Source organism: Tiliqua scincoides, chromosome 1, assembly GCF_035046505.1.
Source record: "Tiliqua scincoides isolate rTilSci1 chromosome 1, rTilSci1.hap2, whole genome shotgun sequence".
Classification (NCBI taxonomy): Eukaryota; Metazoa; Chordata; class Lepidosauria; order Squamata; family Scincidae; genus Tiliqua; species Tiliqua scincoides.
Genome location: NC_089821.1, coordinates 91,104,256 through 91,124,255, shown reverse-complemented (window position 1 = coordinate 91,124,255; position 20,000 = coordinate 91,104,256). Strand labels below are relative to the sequence as shown.

Sequence of the window (20,000 nt, the reverse complement as noted above, 5' to 3'; positions counted from 1 at the left end):
TGGGAATATGTTAGCAGTTGTTGTTTATTTTTACATCAGCATGTAGGGTCATGTTCAAATGAAAGAATTAAATTCAAAATTCTACCTTTTATCTGTCAAATTACATAAATATTTAATTCTGGATTTTACTAATTTGTGAAACAGACTGAGTTCCTTGGGAGGGTGATATTATATGCTTTAAAGATGACTATAGTTGCACTTTGACCTGTTGTTCTGTTTCTTGGAAGGAAATTAATTGAAAATCCCTTGCTTTTATATAATTTTATGTTCTAGGGTGGCATTAAAATTCTCATGGTTCTTTTCTTGCAAGAAAAGACATCTTTAAAATTCTCTGCACTTTAACACACGACATATCAAAAATAAATCATCAGTTATTTTTTGTGACATTAGCCTTCAGTAAAAGATATAGAGCAGATTCAGTCCGCCTTGTGGGTGCAGCACATATGTGTAGAAGTTCCTTCATTAGTGATCTATTCTACCTATTCCCCCCACCGCATAGGTGGACAAGTGTACAGCACTCATGGTGAGTGTGGGAATAAGATGTTCATATGTTCTTCCATAATCCCCATTCACCCCTTCCTGTCAGTCAAAGTGCTTGTAATTTCTGGCAAATGTTGACTGGATGGTGTGGTGCGGACTACAGTCGCAAACGTGCTGTAAGGCATGTTTGTGGGACTTACTGCCGGGCTCCCACTGGAGGTGGCTCAGCTCTGGCCGGCGCTGAGCCACTGCCTGACGGGCGCCCGCTTTCCGCGGCTCGGTGGTCCCTGCGACCACTGGGCTGGGGAATGGGGGCGTGGTCGGGGTTGTGGTGCAGGCATTCCGGGAAGGGGGGAGGCATGCTCAGGGGTGTTCCAGGGGGTGGGGGAGAGGCGGATCCGTGGAGCCAAGCTCCGCAGGATCCTAGGCGCTCGTGGAGGGCTGCGCGCCCAACATGAGTGCCTTCACTTTAGCGGCGACCAAACAATCGCCGCTAAAGTGAGTAGCCCATTGCAGGGCTGCTTCCCCCAATTGCAGGGCTGCTTCCCTTACCCGGGGGAAGGGGACAAAAGTTCCCTTCTCTTGAGGAGCCTCATGCGGTAGCGCAGGAGGCTCTGGATCTGGCGGGAGCCCACCAGGGAGCCGCCAGGTCCCGCAGCTCCGAGCAGCTCAGGATTGGGCTGTAAGCTGCATTTGCAATTTAGTTGTGATGTTTATTTTCATTTGAAAAGATGTGAATGTCCATGTCACAGCCTCACAGATCCTACCTTTAGGGTATCACACCTTGGGCTCAATACTATCTAACCTTCCAATTCTGATGCAGCTGTGCCAGTGGGATACACGCTGTGTCCTGCGGTGGGGGGGCAGTCACAGAGGTCTCTTCCAAGTAAGTGAACATTTGTTCCCTTATGTTGGGGCTGCGCTGCAGGTGAACTGGAATGTTGGGTGGGATTGGTCTATTTGTCAAATGTCTTCATGAGCACTTGTCCCCCATCAACATAGACAGAACCAGACTGGGGTTGTGTTCATCCTGGGTTGTTGTGGAGATAGGCTTCACCTGTAGTGTAATTATGGAGGAGGCCATGTGAAATACCTGTGAGTGTGATGCTGCCAGTGTAGGACACCCGTGTTTGATGAATGTCCCAAATGTAATGGGCCCTTTATCATAAGAGAAAAACAGAGAGAGAGAATAAACAACAGGTGAAAATGCTGAGATATATTCAATGAGTGAAAAGGAAATAAAGCACACAGATTTGTTGTTGTTGCTGTTGTATATCCAGTAAGGTGAATGTTGATACTGCTTTCAGTTTGCATGAAGAGGAGGTGGATGCTGAAATTCCAGTAGAGAGAGGGAGAAAAAATTTCTCCAACATGTTGGATACTATTAAATGAATCTCATAAAATAAGCATATCTTAAAAAGTGGTTTCAACTCTGCTGCCTAATTTCTGGGCAACATAATTTACAGTTTTATCTTTAAAGTTTATTACATGTCAGATGTATGGCCATTATGGGGCAGAGGGAGATGGAAGAAGGAGAAGCGGAAATAGTCACTGTTGTAACTCATCCTCATGATAGCATGCAAATATTAACAACCTACTTGGCTATGAATATTCTCTAGCATTGTTTTTTTTTTAAATCATATGGTATTTGACTGTTGATGCTGTGGAAAGCAGTTGTAAATGTGTGGCTCGAATGTGCCTCTCAGCAAATCACTTTTTTTTTTAAAGAAAACTGACAAAGGAGTACTAGGGTAGTGTATTAACAGGGAAAGGTTAGCTTGTAATTAGTAATTAAAAGTATATAGGCATACGTGTATAGCTAAGTGGGTTCAATCTATTATGCATTGTCAGACTCTCTTATGCAGTGTTTGCGGAGAGTCACTGAATTTCTTTACATAAAGATAATGGTCACAGCTGAAAGGTGCGTGGCCATGCCAAGTCAGCACTTGCACTGAAGCTTTTTCATCAGTTCCTTGTTCACAGCAAATAATATTCACACACGCAAACACATCCACGCAGCCACAGAGCTCCCAAGTTATCCATATTTAAAACATCTTTGGGGATTTTGATACAAGACCTGCTAAGCTTGCAATCAACTTCCTGCACCCTCACCTGTGCCTAGGAAGCATGGATCTTTTCCTCACAGGGTTACAACCAATTGCTGTGTTCCAGTGCAGAGTTTCGCATTGATTCAAAAGCATCTTCAATGTAACCAGTTGCTGGGTTATATGGATTGCTTTGTTGTGCCAGTTCATCGCTGTTTATGTTTGACAGCATTTTGCGAAAGAATATGGTGAGTTTCCCTACTTCTCCCCAACTGCCGTAGAGAAAAGCTGCCCATGCGTTATTGTGTTGTTGCAAGTGCCTGTCTGCTGATTATAAAAACGTGTTAAGCAGTATTTAAAAAAAGACTGCATGCACACACACACGCAGAAAAAATGGAGAGCCGTGCTTTGATTTATTCAGAGAAACAAAACATATGCTCGTTGTTCTGTTCTATGCAATTCATGTGATCAATAAAATTATCTTTGAAAAGAGCAACTTTGGCATTTAGGGAGATTACACTGATGTACAGGGAATACGATTGTTGCAGCCAACTTCTGTGCTGTTGGCCCAAATCTCATTTTGGGGCTCAGTAATGTAATAATAGTAAATAATCTGTACTTTTTTCCCTCTTGCAGGATAGAAGCCGTGTACTGTGGCTGTTATCCACTCTGCCCCAAAGCTTTGGTCTATCCAGAAATATTTCCAGGTAGCTTCCTGCCTATTCCTTCTTTTTCTTTCCCTGTCTGGGTTTTAATGCATGATTAATTCTAAAATGCAAAGTTTGAGAATAAACTTAAGCAACAGGAATTGTTTATTTGGCAAGCTCCCATGTTAGCGCTAAGGAATTTTTTTAATGTGTTTTAATACATTAGACTAAGTTTATATTTACCATCTGTTCTTTCAAGATAACACAAAAGCAAGTTTTGAAATAGCATTCTTCATTGTTAGCATACACAGTCTATAATGATAGATTTTTTTTATTAAAAAGGTCGCTCGGTTGTGATCGCTTGCAGATTTTTTTTTTAATGATATACAGAGAGAAAAATTGAGGCCTAAAAAAAAATCATACCAAATTATTTAAACAATTTAATACTTAATAATATGCAACCCTGCTACAGGATACACACTAATGTAGTACCAGTCCTTTGAAAAATCTCATCGCTAAATGTCTCACATATGCATTGTGTTACATTAGAATAATGTATTTTAATCACCCAAAGGAGATGTCTAAACAGCACAACTACACAGTCTTATTTAGCATTAAACATCCTTGTGAGCTGAGGTAACCTTATAAAATCATGCTTAAATAATGTAAAACACGAGGCGGCACAGAGCAATATGCATTTTTAATTAGTAAAGTGACTAATATCGAGTGTGTGCTTTGAGGTTTTTGTTTCATTAAAAATGTATCTGTTTTTCCTGCAGCTGAATATCTGTATTCTACACCTGAACAGCTTTTTAAAAGGCTTCGGAATTTCTGCAAGAAACCAGATATTGTAAGGAAACATCTCTATAAGGTATTTATTCAGAGCAAGTATTACACGGCATTATGCTGCATTGAAGAATGCAGACAAAAAAAAATTCCTCCTCCTCAAAAAGGAGAGAAAACCAGAAAACATTTAATTAATATCCTAATGTTTAAAGGAAACATGCTAGGGAGGGATATTAGTTGTTATACTAACAAGGATTAATTACACTAGATGCCAGTTGTATTAACCTAGGGTCTTATGAAATACGTGCACTTAATGCATGCTACATGCTTTTTTTAATTTATTGTTTTCTAAAATGACTGTCCTCCATGTTTGGACCCCAGAGGCTTATAAAAATGAACCTGGATTAATTTAATTCATTAGTTGAAAAGGAAAGTAAAAGAAGGATCCTACCATTAAACTAATGAGGAATTCTACCTTCCCATCTTTATTTAATATCAGTTGGTCAACATGTTCAGGTGACTGACCAGATGGCTATTCCTCTACTGCTTCTCTTCTAGGCTGTTCTGCTCATTTGAGAGACTACTTCATCTATTATTGCCACAACTTTGAAGTGTTCATGTGCATTTATACATTTAATGTTGATCAGTCATAAACAAGTTTCCGTGCATATGAATATGTTAAGGTTTGGTGACAGACTTTTAAGAAGCATACCTAACTAGATGATATGACATGCAGTAGGCCTATTGCCCAAAATAGCAAGGCTGTATCTTCTGTTCTTTTTTTCCTGTATCATTTAGTAAAACAAAATGACATAACATGATGTCATAGCACTGCAAGTAGTGTTGGCAGATTCCTCCATTCTGCCCTGTTATGTTGATACTTGCCCCCCTCAAACAGTGTGATGGGGGAAAGAAAGCTATAAACTATTAATAAATAAAATAAATATTCCTTGTGTTACATGTCATTTTAATTTCAACAGGAAATCCAGATTTCAAAACGTCGGTAAAGGATTTTGCAACCAAAAAACCACCATATCTGTGTATGTGGAATATTTTGGGGAAAACAATCTAAATTTCAAAAATGCACAAGTCACTTTTTTACAAGTATTTCATTTGTTAAAATACTTGTGCAAACACACAATTTTGATAATAATTTTTAAAAAAGAAATTGGGGGAAAAGTTTAATTTCATTTTTAAAAATTCACTTTTGTTGCAGTTTTGACTGAAAAAAAAAATACAGGAAAGGGAACAGGACACACATATCCCACACATTGCTAGGAAATTCCATAAGAATAATAGATTCCAACTGATTGACTTCTGGTTGCGAAACACAACTAGTAAAGAGATACCTTAGAATTTAGGGAACAATCTGGCTGAGGCAATATTCATTATTCACAGTTGTGAATACAGTACAGTATTCACAGTTGTGAGTTTCCCTGCCCCCTAAAGTGGCAGCCAATGGAATAGATCAGGATCAGAAAAATTCACCATGTGATGACATCATATCACATATTTTATATTAACTAGATTTCTAGGGGAGGAAGAAGAGGAGATATGGGGTTACTGCTTTTCACATAAACAGCATGTTTCCCATATGCCACAGGTTCAGCACCACAGGTGGGACCCAGATGACATGAGGGCTTAACCGGGGCAGGTCCATCCCAACTTGCTTGAACATTTCCTTCCCTCGTGACACCACCCACTAGACTTTGGTTTGAAGAATGGGGATCCACCCTGGGCAAAAGCCAGTGGCAGCAGCTTTTCATCCCCCAAGGTTGAGAGAGAGGAGCTGTTCCTGTCCACCAGCCAAAGCTGCCTGATACTCTGAGGTGATGAAAAAGTGCTTCTGCTGGCTGAGCTGGAGGGTAAGGGGTGTCCTATATTTCTTCCACAGAATTCAGTGCAATCTGCTGCCTGTCCTGGTCTAGTTGCTTGCCCTTCCTGCTTTGCCCTGACCTAGCCTTTACAACTGTAGGTTGTGTAACCTAAGGAATGTGAGGTTACAGTCATTAATTTAGTTTCCATAAATGGGAAACTGACAATCCTTGCTTTGTTTGAACCTCTTGTTTGGATAAGAGGGACCCACTGGTGAGACATTACATTGACTGTCTGTGATCTGTATTAGCGCTTGATAGTCTTCAGGCAAAACTCAACATGCACATGTGGATGTTTACATTCCTACCTTATGGAACTACTTCCTTGTCTGTGTTCAGGGATGCCCAAGGTGATCCCCCAACTGACACGAAGCCACTACCACTGCAGCTCCTCCAACCTGTAATCTTCTCACCTCGTTCCTTCTTTGCATGGACATTGTTAACAAAACAGGAAGTGCAGGATATCCTGGGAGCTCCTGTACTTCTTGTTTTGTTTAAAGCAAAGGTAGGGAAATGGATTGCTAAGCAAGGAAGGAGCAAGGGTAGGGAAATGAATTGCTGCCTTCTGATCTACTTCCCACTTGATTTTAGTGACTGGGAAGCAAATCAGAGTTTTCATCCACAGCAGGCTGAAGGGAGACGGTGGCAGGGAGGGAGACGGTGGCAGACTTGGGATGAAGGGCACTCTAAGTCTGCTTGCTTCTCCCTGCAGTGTGCCACTCATTGTGAGCCACATTGTCCACTTTGTGGATGGCCATCCGTGCCTATGCTGAACTATAATTCTTAATAAAATAAGGATTTGTTAGTACTGTAGTGACAGACATACACCAGCTTGAATTGACAACTGTGTGTATAAAGGGACATTCTTGGCAGCTGTGATATAGATACAGTACTTCCTTCCTCTGGCTTGCTGGAGTCAGAGCTTAATGTCCATTGAGTGCAATGTAAGGCCCTTTGGGTAGGTTGACATTTCACTTGTGAGGGAGTGTATTCGGGCTTGCTACATCTTCCATGTGCCATTTCAATATTTATATTATTCTGTCTTTAAAGCATGATGTTAGCTGCTCTCAGCATTTGGAAGACGATGAAGACACGTTTAAGCAGACAAAGGCACAATTAACTGAGAAATTCTCCTGCGAAAAGGTTCTTTGAAACAAATGAGAGCTTTGCAGTCCATTGTTCTGTTCCTGGTCTTGCACAAGTCCCATTCATTTCAATGGTTGTGTCAGAGAATTTTCTGTGGGATTATGGCATTTTATTCTCTTGAACAACTTTTATTTGTTTCAGTGGGGCTTACACAAACATTTGAGTGGGTTATACCTTCTGATGCTTTTGTTCATCTCTTATTCATTTCTGAGGAACTTACACCACAGAACTTCAGGGTAGCATGGACCCTAACCAAACAAACTTGTGATGTTCTTTGTGCTAGGATACTAATATCTAACTGAGCCAAAAAAATAACTGGTAACACTCCTGTTAAGCCACTGACAGATTCCCAAGCAATGCTTTCCAGGATAAAAGAGCCATATAATGCTTTCTCCCTCTTTTGGAAGTATTTCGTCCCTCAGATGAATTTTTTTATACTTTCCTTGCCCCATGCAGCACATCTGTGCCACAAAATGAGATAATTCCATTCTGTATGCTTTTGATTTTGTCTGTGACCTAAAAATGGACATTTACATAAGGACAGACCAAACGAGAATGTTGTTTCTGCAGGAAATGGTTAAACTTGAAGAAAAAAAAGGAGAGAACCAAAAATGCAATTTAACACCCAATTTCAAGCTCATTATCTTTCATTGTCTATTAACTTGGCAATGGTTCAGAAGGTAGCTCATAATAGTTTAAAATGCTGACTGAACACTTCCAGTGCTCAACATTACTTCTTGAGTCAATACTATTGCATAGCTATACGTGGAGGCTTCAAAGAGAAAAAAATCCTTAAATTTTTACCTTGACATTCCCTCTTTTCTTCAGCTGCAGTTAAATAGCTTTGTTTCACATGGATTGCCTTTCTCAAGGCTGTGGATCTGTAGCTCTTGCATACAAGAAATGCCAGAGGGCTTTTAAAACCTAGTGCAGCAAGGACAAATATTGATATTAAGGGGTTGAATTTCCAAAATGTGGTGCAGGAAGAGGATCCATGTGCTTTGTGCAAGGCCTGCTAAGTAAAATGCTTCATTGGCTTCTAGAGTCTCCTTTGGAGAATGTACTCCTTACTGAATTATTTATCTGTAGAGTTACTGCCACAGACGTGGGATAGTTTATCACATCACTTTGGATAGCACGTTAATAACTCCTGCTGAATGCAAGTTTTTAATTGCTTGTAGTAGAGTGGCAGCGGTGAATGGCACAGGTGGGAAAAAATGAATATTTTTGGACGAGGTCAGCTTTAGCTCCCAATACAAAGCCTTGATGTAGGAAAAAAAATATTTCACTCCCCAAACTCCTTTAATGTGGGATCACACTGTGGAGACTGAATAAATCTGTTCCATTTTGTCACTCTTTCATGTGAACAAGAAATGGGACTATGAAGATGAAAGGCTGTCCTATGTAGATTTTGTTTGTTTGTTAGGTTGATTCAAAATGTTAATGCCCTGTCTTTTGAGTGGCTTTCAGTTCAGAAACTGCTTGTGGTTGGTCTGTGGAACTCCTTGCCACAGGATGTGGTGATGGCATCTGGCCTGGATGCCTTTAAAAGGGGATTGGACAAGTTTCTGGAGGAAAAATCCATTATGGGTTACAAGCCATGATGTGTATGTGCAACCTCCTGATTTTAGAAATGGGCTATGTCAGAATGCCAGATGCAAGGGAGGGCACCAGGATGAGGTCTCTTGTTATCTGGTGTGCTCCCTGGGGCATTTGGTGGGCCGCTGTGAGATACAGGAAGCTGGACTAGATGGGCCTATGGCCTGATCCAGTGGGGCTGTTCTTATGTTCTTAAAACAAACATAAAAAGTAGGTCTGGGGCAAGGAAAGCATGAGTGGAATTCTACTCATGCAACACAACTATGTCCTCATTTTCACTAAAGCCCCCCCCCCAAGCCATTTCTGAGAGAAAAGACCACTCTGAAATGGCTTGGGGCATGACAAGGGGGGCAGTACCAGTGCACAGCCAAGTTGCTGGGGCAAAACCTGAAACTGGCCCTCAGCATGGAAGCACCACCTGTCCCTGGCCATGCATTGGGTGCTGCTGCTGTTGGTATTGAGGTTAGAGGAATTAGCCCAGCCAGATTGGCTGTCTAATGGGTGTGGATCCTCTATTAGTGCCTGGCCTGACCCACCTCTGATGCTACCCTTGGGGGTTGCTAAAATAAGCAAGGGAAATCTGCACAGATCAGGCAAGAAGACCATCTTGTGCACGTGAAAAGCTTGCTGCTCGCGCAAGGGATTATCTCAGTCCCAGCCATAATAAATAACAGTTAAAATTCAAATACAGTCAACTCAAAATAAAAGTATAACAATGAAAGGCAAGAGAGGCTGGGTCATTTCTCAGAGGTTTCCACAGAGTTCTGTGGACAATATAGATCTTCTTCTTCTTCTTTATAATAATAAAAGGGTTGCTCCCTGAGATCCAGGGCGCAATCCACATAAGCAGTTGAGCCAACTCAAGTCCCTTGCATAAGCCCAGGAGTGTCGCAAACGTGCCATAATGCATATTCTCTTTTAGAGTCAGTGCAGAATGGGGGTGTTTTGGGGTGGGGGGAGGGCAAATAGGGCACAGGAGGGGCATAGGACTGGCCTAGGCAACTTAGAGCCCAATTCTATCCAATTTTCCAGTGCCAATAGAGTATGCACTGCTTCCTGTGTTGGGGTAGCAGTCACAGAGGCCTCCTCAAGGTGTGGGAACATTTGTTCCCTTGCCTCGGGGCTGCATTGAGGCTGCACCAGTGCTAGAAAGTTGGATAGGATTGGGCTCTTAAGCCGGATCCTGCCATGCTCCCTGGCCAACCTGGTGTTACACCGGGCTGCTCAGATATGTGCCAGCAATTTTGCTGATGGTGCAGATCCAGATAGCTCCATGGGGTAGCTGGCACACAACACAGGATAAGGGGATAAATATCTCCTTGCTCTGAGTTGCGCAGCAGCACTTGTGCTGCACACCTCTAAACCTGTGCTGGATATAGCAGCCAGTCAGCACAGTTGCTTAGTCAGCGCAAGTTAGAATTGGGCTACCTTTTAAAAGTAAAGGCAGCACTTACCCCCCCCCGCCCCCCGCCCAACGCTGCAGCCAGGGGTCCTTGTAGTTTTATGTACACTCGCTCGTCCACCTTTCCAAATGACTGTAATTCTGCATGTTTAAATTTATTTACTTTTTTTAAAACTCACCTGATCCCAAAACTTCTGGGTAAGCAACAGTATTTATAGAAATATTGCAATTTCTATTGCAGTCATTGCAGTGAAAAAGAGTGAAGGTAACAAAACGTTGATCCCGTTTCCTACCCTTGTTTAATTTGTACTACCAAAAACCAACTCATTTTTTAAAAAGTTATCTTGCAATGTTTGTGAAAGATATTTTGATGTTGCCGGTTCTCCAAGGGACAGGAGACCTCTAGCTATGGAGCAGCCGCCAAGAATTCCATATCCAAGCATGTGCACAGTATGTCCTAGCTTTGCACAGTATTATTAAGATGGTGTTCTTGGTCAGTCCAGTACAATACAAATTAATTCGTTCCGCGAGTCGTTTCGTTTTGCGAAATTTTCGTCTTGCGAAGTGCGATTTAAAACAAACCAAAAAAGGAAAAAAATTCGTCTTGCGAAGCACGGCCATAGAAAAATTCGCCTTGCGAGTCACCAAAAAAATCGCAAAACGCTTTCGTCTTGCGAGTTTTCCGTTGCGTGAGGCATTCGTCTTGCGAGGCACCACTGTACATAGGTACCTGTATGTAGGGCACAATCCACTAGGACTCTCTTTGGAGGGGGAGGAAAGGGTGTGGAAAGGCTATATTCCTTCTAGGATTTCTAAAAGCACATCCCTGCTGATGGTGAAGCCTGGCCAAACTTGATGTGGCTTCAATCACACTGTTTGGCTCTGCGTGTTTGATTTTTGTTTGCTAAATAACAGCACGCGAGGACCCAAACAGGATTGGAACCATAATGGGAGCCTTTAACCCTTTGCCTTTGCTGTGGTTAAGATCTGGGTTGTGGAGCTCCACAGCTTCTATTTGCTTTGGGAGGGAAGCTGCGATTGGCACACACACAAAAAACCCACAGAAACACCACAAAGAGCCAAATGACGTGATTAATGTCATGTCTAGTTTGGCCCAGAGTCCACTAGCACAGCAGATGTTTTTCCAAAGATTCCATAAAGAATATAAAGTTTCCACAATTTTCACTCCCCCCACCACTCAAAAGCTATAGTGGGTTTCACTGTACATATTTTATTTTTTATTTTTCACATATTTATAACTCCCTCCAAGGAGCACAGAGTGGTTCACTTGGTTCCTCCCCTCCTTTTGCCCTCACAACAACCCTGAGAGGTAGGCAGGCAGAGAGATAGTGACTGGCCCAAGGTCACCCAGCAAGGTCCATGACTGAGTAAGGATTTGAGCCGGGCTCTTCCAGGTTATCATATCTGACTGAAACATTACTGCATGCATCCTAAGTTAGGTCATCAAGCCCACATTTAGGACTGGATATGACGATGACTGTTGTTATTTTGCAAAGCTGAGCAGTATTTTAACTATGTACCCCTACATACATGCATTCATCTTCAAACACAGTGGTAGTTGGTCTTTAGGAGACTTTTATTTTGTTCTTTGTTTAGATTTATAAACCAGCCATAGTGAAAGTTAAAAATAAGATTTTTTATTTCATTTACAGCCCAGTTCTATCCCTCCTAGCGCTGCTTCTGTAACTAGTGTTGTGCTAGTGGAGGGTGCTTTACAGGCAGTTGCAAAACAGCCTCCACTCACCTGTGCAGTGGGCCTGCTGGTGGAGAGGCCATAGAAGCCTCCTGCATGCCAATGCACCCATAGACACTCACCAGAGCGGGTAAGGAGGGGGGTGGGGAGGGGACTGAAAGGGATACCCCCTCCAGGCCATCCTGTAACAATATAATGGCTAATGGCTACTGGTGCCTCTGGTTCTTCAAAACATGTTTTCTTTTTATTAGTTATCTAAAGTTCAAAATGGAGAGATATTCCAGTACACAAAACTTGATAACCAAAGATGAATGTTTCATTCTTTATACATTTTAGGTCCTCAGAAAAAAGGGCCACTGTTCTTTTTTGATGTTGCTTTTAAAAAAAATAACACCAGACTCTATAAAATGTGAGTTTTGGGTTACCTTCTCTCCTTGTACTTTTGCTGCAAGCTTATTAATAATATAATCTAAAGCAGTCAAATGCATTACTGCATTAGTTTGTCAATTATATGCAATGCTTGTGCCAAGTTAGAAAGTTAGAGGCAAAAGGGAGGCAGAGTTATACTTGCTACAAAAAGGCAATCAACTTAAGCAATAAGGCACAAAAGCATGTGTTGTGGGTAAAGCCTTGGGTGCATTGTTCGTTACAAAGTGGAGCCAAGTATTACTGAATGTTGATGTCTATCAGAACACAGAGCTCCAAGCGTGCTGCATGGTTTAGTGGCAGTTAAATCCAAAAGCAACACCCTTTTCTCTAACAGCACACATGTTAATATCCTCCCCTCTCTAAAACTGGAGAAGCAAAATAGGGAAAGTGATTCCTTTTATTGGATTCATTTTTATTGGCAAAAGACCACGCAGACTTTCTTCTGTGTGTGGCTCAAAATATATGTATTTCCCAAACCCAACAACAAAAAAAAGTTGACTGGCAGTCTCATTTTCTGGGACAACTTTTAAGAACAAAAGATCAATATATCTAATTTGGGACATACTTTTCAGATTATTTCTAAATTGGTGTCCTCTTATATTAACAGAATGTACATATTTAGCAGTGGGAAAGCAACTGTCCTCCTTCAACCCAGCATGGTGTCTTTTCCACTGGATGTTTCTGGTGTTTCTTTTGCATCTTTTTCCCCCCAGATTGTGTTGCCCTTTGTGAGCAACACCACCAGAATAGTCTTTATTCTATGAATGTAGGCCCCATAAACTTTCAAGCAGGAAGTTGCCCCCCAAGCTGACAAAATAAATGTACTGAGCCCTATGGAAAGTGAAACTGATCCACAGATGTTTGTTGAGTAGGCAAATGTGCCTCAGCTCTTATCAAAGGCCAGGTGAGGGGATATGCAAGGCCACTAGAATGGTCCTGATCTGATGGACGTGGAGCTCAACAAACACTCCTGAAGGTGGCCTCCCACCATAGTAAAAAGGATAAAAACAGAAGCTTGGGTGGCTGGCAGAGTGAAACATTTTTTTAGTCTCCCTAGGTGATCCCTGATAGAATATTATTTTAAAAAGTGATTCCTGGTGCAAAAAAGTTTGGGAACCACTTTCCAGAATAATGTCACTGACTAACTTTCTAACACCAGTGCTGCTGTGCCAATGGGGCACGCACTGCATCTTGCAGTGGAAGGCAGTCACGGAAGCTTCCTCAAGATAAGGGAATTTTTATTCCCTTACATCACGGCTGCATCGGTGTTGGGAAATTAATTAGAATTGGGCTATGAAGGTGCTGTGCTAGACAACACGTAACATTGTTTTCTTAGACAAGGTCAGTGGTGTTCAGGCTGTTTCAGGCAGTGGCGTCGCTAGGGGGTGCAGGAGGTACGGGCTGCACCGGGTAAGGTGCCTTGGGGGATGACACGCCCTGGGGGGGTAACATGCTAAAATCACGCCTTTATGAGCTACCGCGTCATGCCATACACTGTTGGATGTGGAATTACTGGCACACAATGCAAAAAACCCCGTTGAGATCGCTCCTTTCCTTCAAACGTTATGGCCAAAAAACCAGAAGGAAAAAATGCACAAAGCCCTATAGAAAGTGAAAGTAAGCCGTATCGCGCGTTTACTCGCGAGTAGGCGTACTTGCCATAGTCCGTCGGAAAGGGCAGGCTGAGAGGACTCCAACAACGTCAGAGTGGTCCTGATCCAAAGAGTGCTGCCTCCCAAAAACACCCAAGAAGGAGGTTTCCCCTCCCAGCTGCAAGTGTGTTCAGCTCTATGGGAAGGGAAAGGAAGCCACGTGGCTGCGTTTACTTGCGAGTAGGTGACCTTGCCTTGCTCCGTCCAAAAGGGCAGACTGAGAAGACTCCAACATCAGAATGGTCCTGATCCAATGAATGCAACCCCAAAAACACCTGAGGAGGAGGTCCCTCCCCCCCAGCTGCAAGTGTATGGAGCCCTATGGGAAGCAAAGCAGCTTCACGTAGCGTTTACTCACGAGTAAGCACACATGCCTTGGCTGGTGGTCAGGCCAGGTAAAGAATGTGAGGACACCAGAAGGGTCCTGATCCAATGGGACCGGAGTGCAACAAAAGCCCCAGAAGGCAGCCTCCCCCCCCCCCACTAGAAAGGACCAACAAAGAGGCTTGAACTGGTAAGGGGAAAGTTTTCTATTTTGCACTTGCAAAGTTTCCCTCACAGCCCAATCCTACCCACACTTTCCTGGCAGTAAGCCCAACTGACTCTAATGGAACTTACTTCTGAATAGACATGAATGGCTTACCCATTGCTAGTGACTTTTCATTAGCTATGTGCAGCTGCAGTACTTTTAGGACCTGTTCTAAGATGCACTCTCAGTTACAGCAATGTGAAGTTTACTAGGTTTAGGGCCAAATCCTATCCAACTTTCCAGTTCTGGTGTAGTCACACCAATGGGGTGTACATTATACACCCTACCCTACCCTTTTGGTGGGAAGGTAGTTCTGGAGGCCTCCACAAGGTAAGGGAACTTTTGTTCTCTTGCCTCGGGGCTGCACTGCCGCTGGAAAGTTGGATAGGATTGGGTCCTTAGCCTGGTGTTATATGGTGCAGTCTAGACCATGCCCAAGAATCCTTTGAAATGCACAGGGGTTGTATGATAGAAATGTGAATGTTCTTTGGGAGACATATCTGAGTGGAAAGGGTTACTTGGAGGTAGAAAACAGCTACATGATTGGATAGCTTCCTAATGTAATGATAAGAAATTAGAATAAGTGAAAGAAAGTTGGTGATAACATTTATAACCTACCTTTTTCATGTGTGGTTTACATAGGCTTCCCGGGTAATTTTCCATCTAGGCACTGACCAGATCCAGACCTGTGTGCTCCAGCAAGTGTGCTCCAGCAATTTTGCCCTTCACAGAATGTTTTTCAAATATGTATGTTTAAAAGAGATAGCAAGGAAAGTTTAGCTCAGAATAGTGGCTTCTAAACATTTTAAACCAGCTGTCTCCAAACTCCGGCCCATGGGCCAGATCCAATTTCGTAGAATGGTCATTCTGGGCACGGCAGTGATAAAGCCTTGCTATTCTCATGCACAGCAACTAGTTTTCACCCCATGTGATTGCAGAGCCTTGCATCAGGGAGCTGCTTCTACTGCTAATGGCCCCAGATGGCTCTGTGCCCCAATTTCTTGGGGAAGCTGCTCCCTGGCGCAAGACTCTGCAATCACATGGTGTGAAAATTGGTAAGGCTTCACCACCACTGTGCCATGCCCAGAATTCTGGTAGACTAGATCCAGCCCGTGGGCCAGAGTTTGGAAATCCCTGTTTTAGACTATGGATTCCTTTGCAAATAACACAGGCCAACACACATTTTGCTTCCTTAAATGTTACACCAATTCCTTGGTATATTTGGGGTGCTGATTCCAAAAATGGCATCCATTTTGCCCTATCACGTCTAGTTTTGGAGACACGGCATAGCCTCTTTAGTGAACGGTTCAAGCTCATGAGGAAGCTGCTTGAACCATTCACTAATGAGGCTATACTATATCTCCAAAACTAGATGTGATAGGGCAAAACGGATGCCATTTTTAGAATCGGCACCCCAAATTCATATCAAACCACCATAAAGTTTGGGAAAAACTTTTCTGACCCTCAATTTTGTAGGCCTGTGTAATCATATCAATAAAGCAAAACATGCTCCTGCAACCTCAAGTATTTCTGTTTCTCTAACTCAGGAGTTCTTAACTTTTTTTATGATTATAGACCTCCAATGGATTGCCCAATACATCCCTATACCCCTTTTGCTAGACTGTTGAAATCATCATGAGGCCGATTAGTACCAGCATGATTTCGAATGATAGCAATAGCTCGGTTTTACTTTATGTATGGAACACTAGGAACAGAATTTCTCAATCCGAACTGATGGTGGTGATAGTTAAGAATATAATCTATCATTAAAATTGTTCAGAGATCAGGTCCCATACCCCCATCATTTCGTTCCTACCCTCAAGGGTTATGGGTACCCCCAGGTAAGAATTTCTGCTCTTGCTGCTTCTTTCTCCTTTCCTATGTTTTCCTGGACTGGAGTAGCTGGAGGATGCATGGAACAAACAAGGCAGGCAGGAAGGCAGTCACTAATATTTTTTTTCTTGTAATGCTTCAGATATCTACCATTGTCTCCCCTTGCTATCCCTGCGGGTCCCAAGAACCAATACCTCATAGTCTAGGAAGTACTAATCAGATATGGCTTTGTAAACCGATGCAGGATGCACAGCAGCTCAGCCATTAGGGCAGAACGAGACAGAGGCTAAATCTAGAATGAGCTGGAGAGTTACCCCCAAATCCACATAGCAGGGTGTAGCTGTGGAGGAGAAGGTCAGCTGCTTATGAGGCATTCTCTTTACTCATTCCTGCAAAAAGAAGGGATTCCTAGTGTTATCCTAATGATAGCTAGGCTAGCACACAAACCAGGAAATATTAGAGCTACTGCTTTGTGCCATATTCTCATTCCTCAACCAGCTATCTAGGGATCCAGAGAATGGGCTGTGCAGCGTCAGGTTGGCTGTGCGCAATTGGAGGGCTGCCTCAAGCTTCATTCCCTGGTGTGCTCCTTGTTGCAGCCCACAGAGACAAAAATGAAAGGGAAAGTTTAGTGAAACATAAAGAACACTCAAAGGTGCAGTAGGAAGACATGCAGCCGTGATGAGTAGTAGAACCTTCAGTATTAAAAGCAAGGGCATCAAATTTTCTACTGCAAAACTATATTGGGAATACAGGCTTCCAGCATTCTGCAGGGAGGGAATTAAAACTGGCTGATGAGTTGGAAATGTTTGAGAAAGGGCATCTAAACGCATTGGGGAATAGGGTAAGAATTGAATATATATTGAGTCCATGGAACATGGCACGATGGGGAGGAAGAAAGAAAATAGTTTTGGAAAGGGATAATCATTTAATTTTACAAAAGGGACATAAAAAGTAGATTGCAGAAGGCACTGGTGACCTCCTTCCTACTATTTAATTCTGTCATTCTACAGAGAGTTTTTTAACGTCTCCAACGTAAGTCTATGTTGCCTGACTCTTCCTCCCAAAATGGGAGCACTTGGTTGTGTAACAGAACGTGTGCCTAGAGGTTGAAAGTAAAACCTCTCCAGATTGAGCCAAGATTTTACTAAAGGTCATATTTATGCTATTATTTGTGACAGCGCAAGGAGCAGGGGGCAGTATTAATGTGATTTTCCACTGTTTTCTCTTGCCAGTGTGAATTTGTCACAGACTGATTACCACTTCCTACATGCTTGCACAAAATGATTTGTCTTTCATTGGTCTTCAGCTGGGTCACACTCAACTACAGGAGTCACACATAGAGAGGTATTGTGGGATACAAAGCAGGAGCTTCAGATTACTCCTGTTAATGAGCCAAGCCATGCAATGCTAGAAAGGCAGGTGCCTTGCCAAAGATCGAACTATTGATCAGAACTCTTGATATCTTTTTCTTTGCTTAAAAGCAGCTGCGAAGAGAGAGATGAGATCTGGATCAGGAAGTGTATGGCAGTGGAGAGAGGGGCTAACCTTTTCCCACTGCAATGTCCCCAAAGGGGGCAAAAGAAGTGTAATAGGAATATCTGACTGTTCTTGCCTAAGAGCAGCTTTGGGTGGTGGTTCCCAAACTGTGAGCCGTGGCTCCTCTGGGAACTGCAGAAACCAGCCAGGGGAGCTGCGGAATCCTCGCGAAAAATCGGCCACGCTATACAATGTATAGGATTGTAGCCCTAATGGGGAGCTGTGGCCAATGGCCCAGTCAGTCAAGGGAGCCAACAGTTGAAAACATTTGGGAACCATGGTGGCAGGGGATGTTAATCCTTTCTCTCTATCTCCCTCCATGCCATAGCCCCTATCCAGATTGCCCCCTCCCCACAGCTGATTTAAAGCATGTAAAAGAACAGTGAGAGATCTGATTGAGGAAGTTTCCTGATATGTTTAATTTCACCCTCGGTAAGATGTCTGCTATACTGTGTGGCTTGGCTCACTTGCAGGAATAATCCAAAGCTCCTGCACTGGGTCTCAGTAGTTTGCCAAACAGGGGCCAAATCCTATCCAATTTTCCAGTGCTGGTGCATGCGTGCCCATGGGGTATGCACTGCTTCCTGTTTTGGAAAGGCAGGCTTCTTCGAGGTATGGAAACATTTGTTCCTTACTTTGGGGTTGCATTGCAGCTGCATCAGTGCTGGAAAGTTGGATAGGATTGGACCCCTAAATGGCCATGATATGTTTGATGGAATGGATGCTTATTTAGTGATGGATGAGTAGTCTGAATTGTTTTATGCAGATAAGCAGTGCTCTGATTAGTCAAAAAGATAGGTTGCTAGATCAACTTTAAAAAAAGGGGGGGACACTGAGAGCTGCATTCTGTAGCTGATTAAAGAGCTATGGGGGAGTGTCTTTTGTGTGCTATGAAGCTATCATATTCTATAAGCAAAAAAAAAAGGATATCTGCATTTCTACAGTGAGGTTATTTGCAGTACAGGGGATGAAACTAATCAGGAATCTTGAACAGAGTCTGTTCCGTGTTCCTTTAGTGTTATAACTGAGGAATAACCAGTTCACATCACTGAACAAACATCAGTATCACATGTTGTTTCCTCCTAGGACTGAGGTATTCAATCTGTGCGTCCCACCTCCCTAGGGAGGCGTGGCTAGCTGACAGGGGCATTGTGAGGCATCTGGGGAGAGAAGTGGCTGTAGCTGCTCTGCTCAGCTGCCTGCTGACTTACTGCTTTTCTGCAACTGTGAATGAGGTGGGTGGGACAGCATGAGGTGGGGAGGGTGTGTGAAACATGGTGGGGGAAGGTGGGAGAGAAGCTTGACTGGGCATTGGCAGAGGTGCTGCATCTCACCAGCTTAGGGCGCACTCCTGGCAGGCTTCAAACTGGGAGGGAAGAGTAAGTACAAGCAGCGCAGCGCTTTCCTCCATTTCGGAAGGCGGGAGCCCAGCCTGCTCTTAGTGGGGGGGGGGTGTCCAAATGCCCCAGCCTGCATTCCTCCATCTTGCCTGGGGGAATAGGGGTGGCATCTGCATGTTGCGGGTGTATGTGTGTGAGCATGCCCTCCCGTCTACTTTGGGGTGAGTTGTAATCTTGCTCTGTGTGGCTGCAATCCTTTCCACACCTTCCTGGGAGTACGCCCCATTGACTCAAATGGGACTTACTGCTGAGTAGACCTACATAGGCTTGGGGGGTCTGTGTCAGCTTAACCAAGGATCTTCACCTTTCTCTTTTTCCTCCCCCTTCAAAAAGAAAAAAAACCCACTCTTGATGGCTTTGCTCCAAAAATTGATTAAAAAAATAAAAATACCCATTCCTTTTCAGCCATGCCCCTTTTTCCTCCTGCCTCCTTTTTTTTGGGGGGGGGGGTACTCTGTTGGCTGCTATTGTAAGACAAAAGGCACAATCCTAGCCAGGTCTACTCAGAAGTAAGTCCTATTTTGTTCAATGGGGCTTACTCTCAGGTAAGTGTGGTTAGGATTGCAGCCACAGAGTGCTGGCAGCTGTTTTTTGATTTCGAGTTTATAATTATAACACCTTTATCCCCATTTTGGGGGTAACTGAGGTGAGGTGTTGTAATGGGGAGCTGTGGCCAATGGCTACAAGGATCAGGGGAACCGTGAGCCAGAAAAGTTCGAGAACCACTGTCCTAGGTGTTTGGGGTGGTGTCACAAATGAACCTTCACTTTGGGTGTAGAACACATCTCTCTGTGTATCAAACTCCACTGAATCTGCCATAATTACTTAATGATGAGTATTTTTCTTTAGAGTCTCCAAATAAAGTTGTGCTTAGCCTCATGACAGTGTCACATTTTGAAGTAAATGTTTGCACATGTCCTGCTGT

The 20,000-nt window shown here is 43.2% G+C and overlaps 1 protein-coding gene across 9 annotated transcripts in view; it reads left to right on the top strand.

The window, feature by feature from the left end:
- The window catches only part of GTDC1 (glycosyltransferase like domain containing 1), a 254,561-nt gene that overhangs the window by 232,926 nt on the left and 1,635 nt on the right, over positions 1-20,000 (top strand). For 8 of the 9 annotated variants that reach the window (XM_066633059.1, XM_066633058.1, XM_066633078.1 and 5 more), the window contains 2 exons: positions 3,162-3,232; positions 3,952-4,043. In XM_066633059.1, the coding sequence (XP_066489156.1) occupies positions 3,162-3,232; positions 3,952-4,043 (163 nt within the window). Of the gene's footprint in view, positions 1-3,161; positions 3,233-3,951; positions 4,044-17,371; positions 17,407-20,000 lie in introns of those variants that run through there. The other variant, XM_066633069.1, reaches the window with a different exon arrangement.